Source organism: Amblyomma americanum, chromosome 1, assembly GCF_052857255.1.
Source record: "Amblyomma americanum isolate KBUSLIRL-KWMA chromosome 1, ASM5285725v1, whole genome shotgun sequence".
Taxonomy (NCBI): domain Eukaryota; kingdom Metazoa; phylum Arthropoda; class Arachnida; order Ixodida; family Ixodidae; genus Amblyomma; species Amblyomma americanum.
In genome coordinates, this window is record NC_135497.1 from 3,632,893 (window position 1) to 3,647,990 (window position 15,098).

General features: G+C 52.7%; 1 protein-coding gene across 1 annotated transcript in view; it reads left to right on the forward strand.

Annotated features, from left to right (window-relative positions):
- LOC144130154 (uncharacterized) overlaps positions 1 to 14,501 on the forward strand; it is a 109,045-nt gene extending 94,544 nt beyond the window's left edge. Inside the window, exon 5 of the mRNA XM_077664164.1 lies at positions 14,109 to 14,501. Coding sequence (XP_077520290.1) covers positions 14,109 to 14,384 — 276 coding nt within the window. The 3' untranslated portion in view covers positions 14,385 to 14,501. The remainder of the gene's footprint in view (positions 1 to 14,108) is intronic.
- The last annotated feature ends 597 nt before the right edge of the window (positions 14,502 to 15,098 follow it).

The window sequence follows — 15,098 nt, forward strand, 5'->3', positions numbered from 1 at the left end:
CTCTTCGTCGGTAACTTCCATGTCGAGACTGATCAACCAACGCGTAGCGCACCGCTATATATCCCAGTGAAGCCGCCACGGAGCGAGCGCAAGGCGAGGAGGTCGTCATATCAACGGAGAGACCACCTGTTAGGCGCGGCGCCGGCTCGGAGGCCACGGCACACGCGACGAGCGGCTCCTTTCTAGCTACGGCGGGGAGCAAGCTTAGAATTTAACTGTTCCGAAGCAGTGGAGCAACTAGATTCAGATATAGACTCTTCGTCGGTAACTTCCATGGCGAGACTGATCAACCAACGCGTAGCGCACCGCTATATATCCCAGTGAAGCCGCCACGGAGCGAGCGCAAGGCGAGGAGATCGTCATATCAATGGAGAGACCACCTGTTAGGCGCGGCGCCGGCTCGGAGGCCACGGCACACGCGACGAGCGGCTCCTTTCTAGCTACGGCGGGGAGAAAGCTTAGAATTTAATTGTTTTGAAGCAGTGGAGCAACTAGATTCAGATATAGACTCTTCGTCGGTAACTTCCATGGCGAGACTGATCAACCAACGCGTAGCGCACCGCTATATATCCCAGTGAAGCCGCCACGGAGCGAGCGCAAGGCGAGGAGGTCGTCATATCAACGGAAAGACCACCTGTTAGGCGCGGCGCCGGCTCGGAGGCCACGGCACACGCGACGATCGGCTCCGTTCTAGCTACGGCGGGGAGCAAGCTTAGAATTTAACTGTTCCGAAGCAGTGGAACAACTAGATTCAGATATAGACTCTTCGTCGGTAACTTCTATGGCGAGACTGATCAACGAACGCGTAGCGCACCGCTATATATCCCAGTGAAGCCGCCACGGAGCGAGCGCAAGGCGAAGAGGTCGTCATATCAACGGAAAGACCACCTGTTAGGCGCGGCGCCGGCTCGGAGGCCACGGCACACGCGACGATCGGCTCCTTTCTAGCTACGGCGGGGAGCAAGCTTAGAATTTAACTGTTCCGAAGCAGTGGAGCAACTAGATACAGATGTAGACTCTTCGTCGGTAACTTCCATGGCGAGACTGATCAACCAACGCGTAGCGCACCGCTATATATCCCAGTGAAGCCGCCACGGAGCGAGCGCAAGGCGAGGAGGTCGTCATATCAACGGAAAGACCACCTGTTAGGCGTGGCGCCGGCTCGGAGGCCACGGCACACGCGACGATCGGCTCCTTTCTAGCAACGGCGAGGAGCAAGCTTAGAATTTAACTGTTCCGAAGCAGTGGAACAACTAGATTCAGATATAGACTCTTCGTCGGTAACTTCCATGGCGAGACTGATCAACCAACGCGTAGCGCACCGCTATATATCCCAGTGAAACCGCCACGGAGCGTGCGCAAGGCGAGGAGGTCGTCATATTGCCGCCAATATTTGCAGTGTTTGTTCGTTTTTCAAATCTGCCGCGACACCACCTTATCGCTTTGTTTGCGACGCAAGACGCGACTAGATTTATCTCGATTGATCGCAGCCAGGCAAAGCTGATTCTACGTTGTTCCGGAATGTTGTAGGAACTTTGCGCCCTTTATCTCGAATGTTCGCTATCAGCTTTAAATTGAGCACGGCCGACAGCGGCGGGTATTCTGTTCGACGACCGCCGAGCACGCTTGTCGCTTCGCCGCCGCCGAGTGATTCAGTCCATTTTGGGTGCAAGTCAGCCCAATAAACAGTTCTTTTAGAAGACCCTTTCGTCCGTCTTCATCGCTGCTTCGACTGCCGTCACCACTACGTGACATCTGGTGGAGGTGCGGGGTAACTTCCGTGTTCCGGACGCCCCCTTCAAGTCGTGAACCCAGCCCTAAGAGCTTCACACCCGAGGACGAACCAGCAGCTCAGCGAGCCAGCCGACGTCTCCAGGGAGAGGAGCCTGAGTTTGGGAAACTGCCGGACCGCACCAGACAGCGAAAAGACGCTGCTACGAGCACCGCAACCTCGCCGAAGATGTCGACACCGATCATACTGCAGGAGCCGCGGGTGCCGCCATCTTTCAGTGGATCGCTAGTCGAAGACCCTGAAGAATGGTTGGACCAATTTGAGCGCGTGGCGTCATTCAACAAGTGGGATGATGCGGCTAAGATTGGACACGTTTTTTTCTCATTGGATGGCTCCGCACGCACGTGGTACGAAAACTACGAGTCGTCCCTTACGACATGGGAGCTATTCAAGAGAGAACTATTGAAGGTATTCACCAGTGTCGTGAGGAAAGAAAGAGCCGAACAACTCCTCCAGTCCAGGATCCAGCTTCCGAATGAGCCCGTCCGCAGTTACGTCGAGGAGATGAAGCGCCTATTTCGCCGCGCCGATCCCGGGATGACCGAGGAAAAGAAAGTTCAGTTTTTAATGCGTGGCGTAAAAGAACAACTCTTTGCAAGCCTCGTCCGCCAGCCGCCAAAAACAGTCGAGGAGTTTATGCAAGAAGCCTGCACGATTGAGAAGACCCTCGACGTTCGAGCTCGGCAGTACAATCGCCCTTCCTCTGCCTGTGCAATCCGTTCGGACACGCCGGCCACCACCAGCGACAGCTTGCGGGAACTTATCCGCGAAATCGCCCGAGAGGAGCTACGCCGATTACTGCCATCTTCCCCACAGCCACAAGAAGCGACTCTGATGGATGTGGTACGGGGAGAAGTGCAACAGGCACTTGGCACCCCGACGGCCACAGAACCCCAGGCCATGACCTACGCCGCTGCAGTAAGTACTGCTCAGCCCCAGCGACAACCCCCACGTCCTCCCAGAGATGAGCCAATCGTTCCACAACGCCGCCTCCCAGCCCCCGCCCGCCCAGCCTATGACCGACGCTCAAGCCCCAGGAAATGCGACGCCTGGAGGACTTCCGACAACCGGCCGTTGTGCTTCCATTGCGATGAGGCCGGCCATATTCTTCGTCACTGCCCGTACCGACGTATCGGTCTTCGAGGATTTGCCGTTAACGCCCCACGACCACGCATCAAACAACGTCCGCACGAAATCGACGAGTACCTGCGTCGAGAAGAGTACACGCCGAACCGCTTTTCGCGCTCACCATCGCCGTCAACCTCGCGCTTTGCGTCGCCACGCCGCAGCTACGCAGCCGCGGTACGAGGAAGGTCGCCAAGCCCCCGTAGGGGAAACTAAAGGCAGCAACCTCTGAAGGTGAGGTTGCTCACGAGCTAAACGCCGAAGATCCTCCACCGACCACGCCCCATGAAGACGCTGCACCCGCGACGCCGCATGAAGAACCGACACTCGCTGCACCGACGCCGCACACAATGAGAACCTCGACCACGACGCAAGCTACCTTGAAATCGACGCCGCCACCCAGAGGAGCTTCGACCACACGCCCAACCCGTGACTCACATACGCGACGAAGCCGTGACCCGACGCCGAGAGCGACATGCAATGCAAGAGCCAGGACCTCCGACCTAGAAGTGACTATCGACGACCGGAAAGTTACCGCTATAGTCGACACAGGAGCCGATTACTCGGTGATGAATGGAACATTCGCTGCGCAGCTCAGAAAAGTCACAACGGCTTGGGACGGCCCACAAATTCGAACCGCTGGGGGCCACCTCATTACGCCATCAGGACGATGCACAGCGCGAGTGACTATCAAAGGACATACCTATCCTGCGACCTTTGTTGTGCTACCGCAATGCTCCCGCGAAGTGATCTTGGGTATGGATTTCCTTAATGAGCATCAGGCGATCATCGACCTGCGATCCAAGCTGATCACGCTTTCGACGGACGAAGCCATCGCTTCGATGAAAACTCGGGAAAATCACGTTGCCCTAAGTGTCCTGGAGGAAGAAGTGAGCGTCCCACCCCGTTCAAGCGTTATCGTGACCGTAGGCGCCACGAAAGCCATAAACACTGAAGCCATCATCGAGGGGAACATGCAGTTGCTACTAGACCGAGGAATCAGCATCGCAAGAGGCATCGCACATTTCCGCAATGGCCAGGCCGAAGTACTGCTGACTAACTTCAGCGAAGAATACCGGCATATTAACAGAGGAACGACGATTGCTTTCTACGACGAAATATCTGACGTACGAGGTTCCTTCGCCCTCTCCGACCCCTCCGCAGAAGAACCGCCTGACCAAGAGAACTCGCCCACTTTCGACATCAACCCAGCCCTGCACCGGAACAGACAAGACCAGATCCGCAATCTGCTTCAAACTACAGTGAGTGCTTTTCGACATCGCCGAAGGTGCGACAGACGCCAATTGCCAAGCATCGCATTATAACGGATCAACACGTCCGACCTCTCCGTCAAAGCCCCTACCGTGTGTCTCCGCGAGAACGACAAGCCATCCGGGACCAAGTCGAAGAAATGCTTCGCGACGACGTCATCCAGCCTTCAAACAGCCCATGGGCGGCACCGGTTGTTCTAGTGAGAAAGAAAAACGGCGCACTTCGATTCTGCGTGGATTACCGCCGCTTGAACAGCATAACACAGAAGGACGTCTACCCCCTCCCCCGCATCGACGACACACTGGACCGCCTCTGCAACGCCAAATATTTCTCATCGATGTACCTCAAGAGCGGCTACTGGCAAATTGAGGTCGACGAAAGAGATCGCGAGAAGACAGCATTCATAACTCCGGATGGGCTGTTTGAGTTCAAGGTGATGCCATTTGGTCTCTGTTCCGCACCAGTGACGTTTCAGCGAGTAATGGATACAGTGCTGGCAGGCCTGAAGTGGCAGATTTGTCTGGTATATTTTGATGACGTCGTTGTCTTCGCCTCAAACTTTGAAGAGCACCTCAAAAGACTTCGAACAGTACTAGACGCAATCAAGTCGTCTGGCCTAACCTTGAAAGCAGAGAAATGCCACTTTGCCTACGAAGAGCTGCTGTTTCTAGGCCACATCGTTAGCAAGGAAGGAGTACGCCCAGACCCGCAGAAAACAACCGCTATTGAACAGTTTCAACCGCCGGCCGATAAGAAAGCAGTGCGCAGATTTCTCGGACTATGCGCATATTACCGACGATTTGTGAAAAACTTTTCGCGCATCGCCGAGCCCCTGACCCAACTGACGAAGGCAGACGTGCCGTTTAAATGGGAAGCGCCGCAAGCAGAAGCCTTCAAGGAACTTCAGCGTCGTTTACAGTCCCCACCGATCCTTGCGCATTTTGATGAAAACGCCGATACTGAAGTTCATACCGACGCAAGCAGCGTGGGACTAGGCGCCGTTCTCGTTCAAAAAAGTGACGGGCTGGAGAAGGTCATCGCATACGCTAGCCGTTCCCTTTCTAAGGCCGAGGCTAACTATTCGACCACTGAGAAGGAGTGCCTTGCCATCATCTGGGCTACGTCGAAATTCCGCCCCTACCTCTACGGACGGCCGTTCACGGTGGTCAGCGACCACCACGCGCTCTGCTGGCTTGCCAATTTGAAGGATCCCTCTGGCCGACTCGCTCGATGGAGTCTGCGTCTCCAGGAGTTTGACGTCACCGTCGTTTACAAGTCCGGACGCAAGCACACTGACGCCGATTTCCTCTCACGAGCCCCTGTAGATGCACCGCCGCTGGACGACGATGAGGACGCCTTCCTGGGACCCATCAGCGCAAGCTCTTTTGCTCAGGAGCAACGCTCGGACCCCAACCTAAAAGGCCTCATCGAGTACCTGGAAGGCAAGGTTTCTTCACCCCCCGCTTCATTCAAGCGAGGACTGTCTTCTTTCTGTGTGCAGAATGAGGTCCTTGTGAAGAAGAACTTTACAGCGAACAAAACAGCCTACCTCCTTGTTGTACCTACTTGTCTCCGCGAAGAAGTTCTACAGGCTTCACACGACGAGCCGACAGCTGGACATCTCGGGTTTCCTCGCACCCTCCGCCGCATTCAAGACAAGTATTACTGGCCCCGACTGTCTGCCGATGTCGCACACTATGTGAAAACATGCAGAGATTGTCAGCGACGAAAGACTCCTCCCACACGACCAGCAGGATTTCTGAACCCCATTGAACCTCCCTCAAGACCCTTTCAGCAGATTGGCATGGACTTGCTTGGCCCTTTTCCAACGTCAACATCTGGAAATAAGTGGATCATCATAGCGACCGACTACCTGACCCGCTACGCCAAGGCGAAAGCCCTACCGAACGGAACAGCAGCAGAAGTGGCCAAATTTTTCGTGGAGTGCATTCTTCTTCGACACGGCGCCCCCGATGTGCTCATCACGGATAGAGGAACAGCATCTACGGCGGAACTCACGCAAGCCATCCTGCGCTACAGCCAAACCAGCCACCGGAGGACAACTGCATACCATCCGCAGACCAACGGACTGACCGAGCGCCTGAACAAAACCATCGCCGATATGCTCGCTATGTATGTCGATGCCGAACATAAAACCTGGGATGTCATCCTGCCTTACGTCGTCTTCGCCTACAACACCGCAGTGCAGGAGACCACCCAGATGACGCCTTTTAGGCTCGTCCATGGCAGGGATGCCACGACCACGCTAGACGCCATGCTGCCCAACGTTACAGAAGAAGAGAACGTCGACGTTACCGCCTACCTTCAACGCGCAGAAGAAGCTCGAAGGCTTGCCCGATTACGGATCAAAGATCAGCAGCGGTCCGACGCCAGACGCTACAACCTACGAAGACGCAACGCGGAATACAAGCCAGGAGACCAAGTCTGGGTGTGGACGCCCATTCGCCGCCGTGGATTGAGTGAAAAGCTTTTGCGCCGCTATTTCGGCCCGTACAAGGTTCTTCGTCGGCTGGGTGGACTGGATTATGAAGTCATCCCTGACGCAATGACTGCATCCCAGCGACGCCACGTACGACCAGAAGTTGTCCATGTAGTCCGTCTGAAGCCGTATTATGCGCGCTAAAGGCCGCTGCATTTCCATGCTCTATTTTCGCAAGATCCGTTTTTTTCCCTTACTAGTCGCATTATTTGTTTTAATGCATCGGGTCGATGCTTCTTTGAGAGGGAAGTAATGCCGCCAATATTTGCAGTGTTTGTTCGTTTTTCAAATCTGCCGCGACACCACTTTATCGCTTTGTTTGCGACGCAAGACGCGACTAGATTTATCTCGATTGATCGGAGCCAGGCAAAGCTGATTCTACGTTGTTCCGGAATGTTCTAGGAACTTTGCGCCCTTTATCTCGAATGTTTGCTATCAGCTTTAAATTGAGCACGGCCGACAGCGGCGGGCATTCTGTTCGACGACCGCCGAGCACGCTTGTCGCTTCGCCGCCGCCGAGGGATTCAGTCCATTTTGGGTGCAAGTCAGCCCAATAAAACAGTTCTTTTAGAAGACCCTTTCGTCCGTCTTCATCGCTGCTTCGACTGCCGTCACCACTACGTGACAATATCAACGGAAAGACCACCTGTTTGGCGCGGCGCCGGCTCGGAGGCCACGGCACACGCGACGAGCGGCTCCTTTCTGGCTACGGCGGGGAGAAAGCATAGAATTTAATTGTTCCGAAGCAGTGGAGCAACTAGATTCAGATATAGACTCTTCGTCGGTAACTTCCATGACGAGACTGATCAACCAACGCGTAGCGCACCGCTATATAACCCAGTGAAGCCGCCACGGAGCGAGCGCAAGGCGAGGAGGTCGTCATATCAACGGAGAGACTACCTGTTAGGCGCGGCACCGGCTCGGAGGCCACGGCACACGCGACGAGCGGCTCCTTTCTAGCTACGGCGGGGAGAAAGCATAGAATTTAATTGTTCCGAAGCAGTGGAGCAACTAGATTCAGATATAGACTCTTCGTCGGTAACTTCCATGACGAGACTGATCAACCAACGCATAGCGCACCGCCATATATCCCAGTGAAGCCGCCACGGAGCGAGCGCAAGGCGAGGAGGTCGTCATATCAACGGAAAGACCACCTGTTAGGCGCGGCGCCGGCTCGGAGGCCACGGCACACGCGACGAGCGGCTCCTTTCTAGCTACGGCGGGGAGCAAGCTTAGAATTTAACTGTTCCGAAGCAGTGGAGCAACTAGATTCAGATATAGACTCTTCGTCGGTGAATGCTCCAGTAATCTTTCGTTAAGACACCGACCGGTCTGGCCGATGTATCTGCTTCCACACGGTAACTTAATTTCATAAACAACACCCTGATTACATGCAACAAAAGGATTCTGGTGGTTGATTTTGCATCCAGGACGAGGCTTTTTCATTGGATTTGTCGCTTTACACAGTTTTATTAGTTTTTCTGGGGCAGAAAACACAACCTTAACATCGGCCTTCTTGGCTATTTTCTTAAGGTTGTGGGAGACCTTATGCATATAAGGGATGACCACAACTTTTTGTTTATCATCTCTTTGTCCCTTTTGTTGATTGCATCCCGTCTGCCCTTCCGCTTTTTTCTCTTTTAGAACACCTTCCGCCACTGACACTAGCAATTCACTGGGGTAGCCAGCCGCACCTAGACGGGCAGTTTGTTTCATTAGGCTTTCCTCAACTGTGTGAAAACACGACCTGTTTAATGCATTACGAAAGCAAAGCTTAGCAATACCCCTTTTCACCAATTTCGAGTGTGCCGAATCGTACGGAAGAAGTATCGGCTTTTTTCCCCTAGGATCATAAATCCAACAGGCATGGTTGTTCGTAAACCGGAGGCTTAAGTCCAAGAAACGGATGCTTTCATCCAGAGGCAGTTCATTGGTCAATGTTAGGGGATTTAAACACTCCTCGAATATTCTTAGAATGCTCCCGAATGTTTCGTCAAGAGGTCGGTCTGTGCTTTCTATTATAATCAGAAAGTCGTCAACATATCGTGCCACGTTTAAAACTTGGCAGCCGTCCAGACGTGTTAACAACACATTGTCACACTCAGCCAGAAATAAATCGCTCAACAAGGGCGCTATGCATGAGCCTCTACACACACCTTGCTTTTGTAGATACGTGTTTTTTCCCCAGTCTACATATGTAGATGTCATATAAAGATGCAATAGTTCCAAAAAGCCCCCTACATCTATACCCGACTCATTCGGGAATGCAACAGCTCCTGCCTTATCAATACACGTTTCTACACACGACATTAATCTATCATGCGGGAGTGAATAAAACAAATCCTTGATGTCAATAGAAAAGGCCGTCACTGATTTTCCTTCTACAGAGTTGAGATATTTAGCAACTTCATTGGAATTTCTGATTAGGAACGGGTCATCAAAGGTAAGTTTTCTCAGCTGGTCCTGCAAGAAAATTCCAATGCTCTTTTGCCACGTCCCACGCTCCGACACTATGACCCTGAAAGGGCATGTGATCAGGGTGTTGTTTATGAAATTAAGTTACCGTGTGGAAGCAGATACAGCGGCCAGACCGGTCGGTGTCTTAACGAAATATTACTGGAGCATAACAACAATGTAAGATCCATTGCTTCATCAGGTTTTCTGGCTAAGCACTGTCACCGTTGCAATAATAAACCTGCCTGCATACCCGACCTTCACGGCTGCAAAATCCTGGCACGAAACAAGTGCACAGTAACAAGAGAAATTATCGAGGCTAGGGCGATAGCAAAAGCGGAGGACTCATGTGTCAGCACCCCGTCTATCCTTCTTTCAACAAAAGAGATGGAATTCTTGGATATACGACGTTAAGCGATGAGTTTGGATGCTGGCTTCTTATCCGCCGTTTATGTGCTGTTTATATGCTTTTTGAATGCTGTATGCTGTGCTGTATATATTTCGCCATGCTTCTCAATAAAACCTCAGTTGCTAGTTCAGCGCTTGTCCCCTTCTTTCTGTCTGTGTTTGCTTGTGCGCTGTTTTTTCACTGAGATGCAAAACCAACAAGCCCATTCAGCTGCTTTACTTCCATGGCGAGACTGATCAACCAACGCGTAGCGCACCGCTATATATCCCAGTGAAGCCGCCACGGAGCGAGCGCAAGGCGAGGAGGTCGTCATATCAACGGAGAGACCACCTGTTAGGCGCGGCGCCGGCTCGGAGGCCACGGCACACGCGACGAGCCGCTCCTTTCTAGCAACGGCTAAGAGCAATCTTAGAATTTAACTGTTCCGAAGCAGTGGAACAACTAGATTCAGATATAGACTCTTCGTCGGTAACTTCCATGTCGAGACTGATCAACCAACGCGTAGCGCACAGCTATATATCCCAGTGAAGCCGCCACGGAGCGAGCGCAAGGCGAGGAGGTCGTCATATCAACGGAAAGACGACCTGTTAGGCGCGGCGCCGGCTCGGAGGCCACGGCACACGCGACGATCGGCTCCTTTCTAGCTACGGCGGGGAGAAAGCTTAGAATTTAATTGTTCCGAAGCAGTGGAGCAACTAGATTCAGATATAGACTCTTCGTCGGTAACTTCCATGGCGAGACTGATCAACCAACGCGTAGCGCACCGCTATATATCCCAGTGAAGCCGCCACGGAGTGAGCGCAAGGCGAGGAGGTCGTCATATCAACGGAAAGACCACCTGTTAGGCGCGGCGCCGGCTCGGAGGCCACGGCACACGCGACGAGCGGCTCCTTTCTAGCAACGGCTAAGAGCAAGCTTAGAATTTAACTGTTCCGAAGCAGTGGAACAACTAGATTCAGATATAGACTCTTCGTCGGTAACTTCCATGTCGAGACTGATCAACCAACGCGTAGCGCACAGCTATATATCCCAGTGAAGCCGCCACGGAGCGAGCGCAAGGCGAGGAGGTCGTCATATCAACGGAAAGACGACCTGTTAGGCGCGGCGCCGGCTCGGAGGCCACGGCACAGGCGACGAGCGGCTCCTTTCTAGCTACGGCGGGGAGCAAGCTTAGAATTTAACTGTTCCGAAGCAGTGGAGCAACTAGATTCAGATATAGACTCTTCGTCGGTAACTTCCATGGCGAGACTGATCAACCAACGCGTAGCGCACCGCTATATATCCCAGTGAAGCCGCCACGGAGCGAGCGCAAGGCGAGGAGGTCGTCATATCAACGGAGAGACCACCTGTTAGGCGCGGCGCCGGCTCGGAGGCCACGGCGCACGCGACGAGCGGCTCTCTTCTAGCTGCGGTGGGGAGTAAGCTGACGTCACGCGTCGTCATAGCAACGGAGAGAGCTGACGTCACACCACCTGCCGAGCGCAGCGCCGGCTCTGGCGTCACGGCATACGCGACGGGCAGGTTCGACCTGGTGTACTACTGCTTTCGCAATAAAACCTGCTTTCAGTGCGTCCCGCACACTGCATAGGTAGCGCGCCCACCCTGCCACCCTAGCAGGTGCCAGTTTATGTTTGATCGCGAGAGGTTAGTCACCCAGTGAACGATGCGGACGCCGGTGCGCCGAGCCTCGTTCTTCGCATGTCACTGCGCAGCTGAACAGATAAGCCTGCACGTAAGCGCTTGCTAGTCAGATCCGCCATGGATGAAGAAACGGGCGGTGAGCGCTGTTACGACTCGGGTAGCAGCATCCCACCGCTGCCACCAGTTGTCGTGAAGCACAGGCTAACTCGAACCCGGGCTCCGTTGGGTAGCGTGTGCGAGACTTTATGACACGCTACCCAACGGACCCCGATAGAAGTGCAATGGAACCGAATGGAAGCGCATGATTTCGCAGAATGGTGCGTATTGGGGACCTTCGTTCCGCTTGTCTTCTTTCCTGGCGCTGAAATGGAAAGCAAGTTATTTATGTTCAGTGGAATCAGCGACGGACCCAGTCCGGGTAACTTGCGGGTCTTAGATGACTATAAAGCTCCATTGCATTAAAGTAGTGAAGAGAATAAACATTTTTCAACCCGTTTTGCTTTAGAGATAGTGGAATGCCAGAGTCACCCTCTGTCGATGGAGGCGTTTCATTCTTTACGCAATTTATGAGGAGTAAACTGCTGCTAGAGAGAGTGCAGTGGTCTACTCTATCAGGTAGACTCCACTTCTTAAAGCGTGGAAATTCCACACGCCAATTGCTGCCCTAGCAGGCGCCTAATCTAGAAGGAAGGAGCCGCGCCTCCAGGTGATGACTGCGGGTCTCTATCTGCATGGTAGAAATCACGCTCCGCGCATGCCACAAACATCAAAGCCACATTTGCGAGCATCGCTGTTCCTCTGCTGCGCATTACCTCTTGGGTGCTGAAAATGGGCTGCAAAAAAGACAATTTAGAGCGCTTCGTGTGAGAAGTCGAAAGCACGCCCGCTCAATTCGTGGACGCTGTCGCCGCGGACTGCGGCGTAGAGGGAATCGCGTTCCCGGCAACGTCCTACCTCTGCGCTATGTAACCCGATACCAGAAGTTAGCGAGGCATGGCGGCGCTAACGTCGCGAAACTAGTCGTCGCCCTACAGCGCCTCCAACTCCCGCATGAGGTTGCATTCGGATGGGCCGACCGTCTGAATGAGGCAGCCATCTTTTGTAGGTATGTTCTAGTGTTATCACAGAGAGAGAGAGATGGGTTTGCTCAATAGTGGGGCAAATAAGGCTTTCGCCATAAAAAAGCGGTTAAGTCATCATTTTGCGTGGAGCGGAATAAAACGCTCAGTTTCCACGCCATCGCGGGTTGCACGGAAATGACGCCTACAGTCTTGGAGCAATTCTGAACGGTGCGCCACCTGGAGTAACATGATGGAAATGTATATCTGGCTGCTGGTTGAAAAATTAAACAGACAAGTCTGCAGGACAATTAAACATTTTACAAAAACATTACCTACCATGCATTACAAAAATATGCTTGCAAAAGGAGTCCTAGGGCCCCAGGGAGAAACTTTGGCAAAGGTTGTATGCTGGACACAGCACAAATGGCGAGGACGTGAATGGACTACATAGACACTGTATAGTCTCATGTCTCCTTGAAAAGTGCTGGGTAACCGCCACGGTGGCTCATTGTTTATAGCGCTGGGCTGCTGCTGACCCGAAGGACGCGGGTGCGTTCCCGGTCGCAACGGTCGAATTTCGATGGACGCGAAGTTCTCGAGGCTCGCGTACTGTGCGATGCCAGTTCACGTTAAAAAACCCCAGGTGGTCCAAATTATCCGGAACCATTCACTACGCCGTCCTTCATAGCCTGAGTTGCTTTGAGACCTTAAAACCCCATAAACTCTAAACCATGTCCTGGGTAGCCGTGTGTAGTCGTGCATAACGATGCGTCAACTAGCCGTCAAAATACGCCCTTGAGCAAAGGCCTGTCCGAACAAAATTCAAACTTTTCAGTGGACATGCATCCAACATTTTCAACTCTGTGTTTGAGGACTAACTGTTCACTGTGGCTGGAGAACTCATTCCAGAGACCGGGAGATTGCTTTCCAAACACGGGGTGGAATTCAAAGTGAGTCTTTTTGTAACTTCTTGAAAACTTGTTCGCTACACTAGTACTGTGCAATTCCGCCGTTCATATTTCGAAGAACGTCGTTAGCACAGTGCTATGTTTATTCCTGTTTCGCAAATTTGGACTTGTGATGTAGGCGCACATCGCGGGGTTAGTACGAATTTCGCGTACATTGATGATTTCTTAGACATTCTTATGGCCGGAATAAAGGACTCATTTAAGGAAGTGGCCGAGGGCATCTTGAGCAGGATCAGACTTCTTCCTGTGACGTCGCAGCGCTTACGTATTCCCTACACAGAACTGCGCGTGCTTTCTAGAGACTATACTAAGCCTTTTTTGGGGGAAACCAGATGGGCTGCATGTAATACCGAGATCTAAGAAAGGCTCGTTGCGATATATGAGTGTCACCATCCAGACGTTCAAGATTTCTAGCACACAAACTTCAAACTAGTCAAGATAGGTGCTGCTGAGCGCGTTGATGCGAAATTTCGCGAAGAATGAAGGCAGACATTATGTGCACTTATTGCCAAAATAACCAGGTGGTCTGTTTCTTAGCCGCGTTGCGAAGCCCTAATGGCGGTCCTTATGATCGGAATCCGTGCAAAGTAATGAGAGCCCTGGTGCTCACGTTTTGACACCTTCCAGTATTTAAGGGTGCAGTAGCGGCTCCGTTATACGGTTGAGAAGCAGAAACCGGCTGCCCGGTTACTTTGGGCAGAGGGGGAACCAGTCACGCTTGCCAAGCACGTGTAAAGCCTCTCTGACACATGTTTCCGGAAAGGTGTGATGAAAGCGGAGTCCCTGCCGAAGGGTACGGGTACTACAGTCCTCAAGACGAGAAGAGTGAAAGCGTGCAGCGCTCTCTGCTTCGTCCAGTTTGAAGGCGGAAACTCCTGTTGTGCAGGAGCTGCGCTGTGACGTGCGCCTGAGCAGCGCGGCGCACGGCAGCCAGGCGCAGTTCGCGGCGGCCGACGCCAGCGCGGCGGGCCTCCTGCTGGACACGTACGCGGACTGCTCCAAGCGGCTCCTGGCGCACTACAGCGTGGCGCTGGGCGTACAGCAGCTGCTGCATTCACTGCAGGGCTACCTGCTCCACCTGGTGCGCCTGAAGAGTCCGTACCCCGGAGCCGAAAACGCCGAGGCGCCCGCCGTAGAAGTCTTCGAGCAGGCCACCTATTGAGCAGTCGAAAAAAAAAAAACGCACTTCATTCAGGATACCCTTTTTGAGGGGCCTGTATTTTATGTGCACGGTTTTCACAATTTTCACTCAGCATGGCAGAATAAATCCTTTTCAACCGAGAATACTCTTCGCCCGAATATTGAAACTTTCTAATATCCCATCAATGGGCTGCTCGTAAGAGCTCAAGCCCGTCTTCATACCGACCACCAGTTCGCTGCATTACAAGAGATTTTCTGCAAGCAACAAGTTAATGCTCTCAGAACAGGGTGAGCTCTCAGCTTTCTCCGCCAGGTGGAGACGAAAAAGCTCCAATAAAGTTACTCTTTATACAAGAGAAGTGTGTAGCTCATTTACACTGACAAGCAGAAAACAATTCATGGAAGCAAAGTTCCTGCCATCAAAAATTTACAGGAAAATTACATATAATTGAGGTTTACTGATACATCCACGTATACAATTGCAGTGCAGACTGACGCACTTTGCATCGTCTCACGGTTTTATTGCATTCGAGACAAACCGTGCGGTAATGGTAAAAACGCGCGGCTGCTAGGAAACTTCATCATAAAGTCTCAATTCAGACGTACGTAACAGAGCCAAGCGAGGGTTGGGCAAACAATCTATTTAATCGCAGCATCCACGTTTTGTCCTCTATTAAGAAATACTCTCTTCACAACAAAGCTGCGGCTAAACTTGAACTTGATCTTTATTTACCAG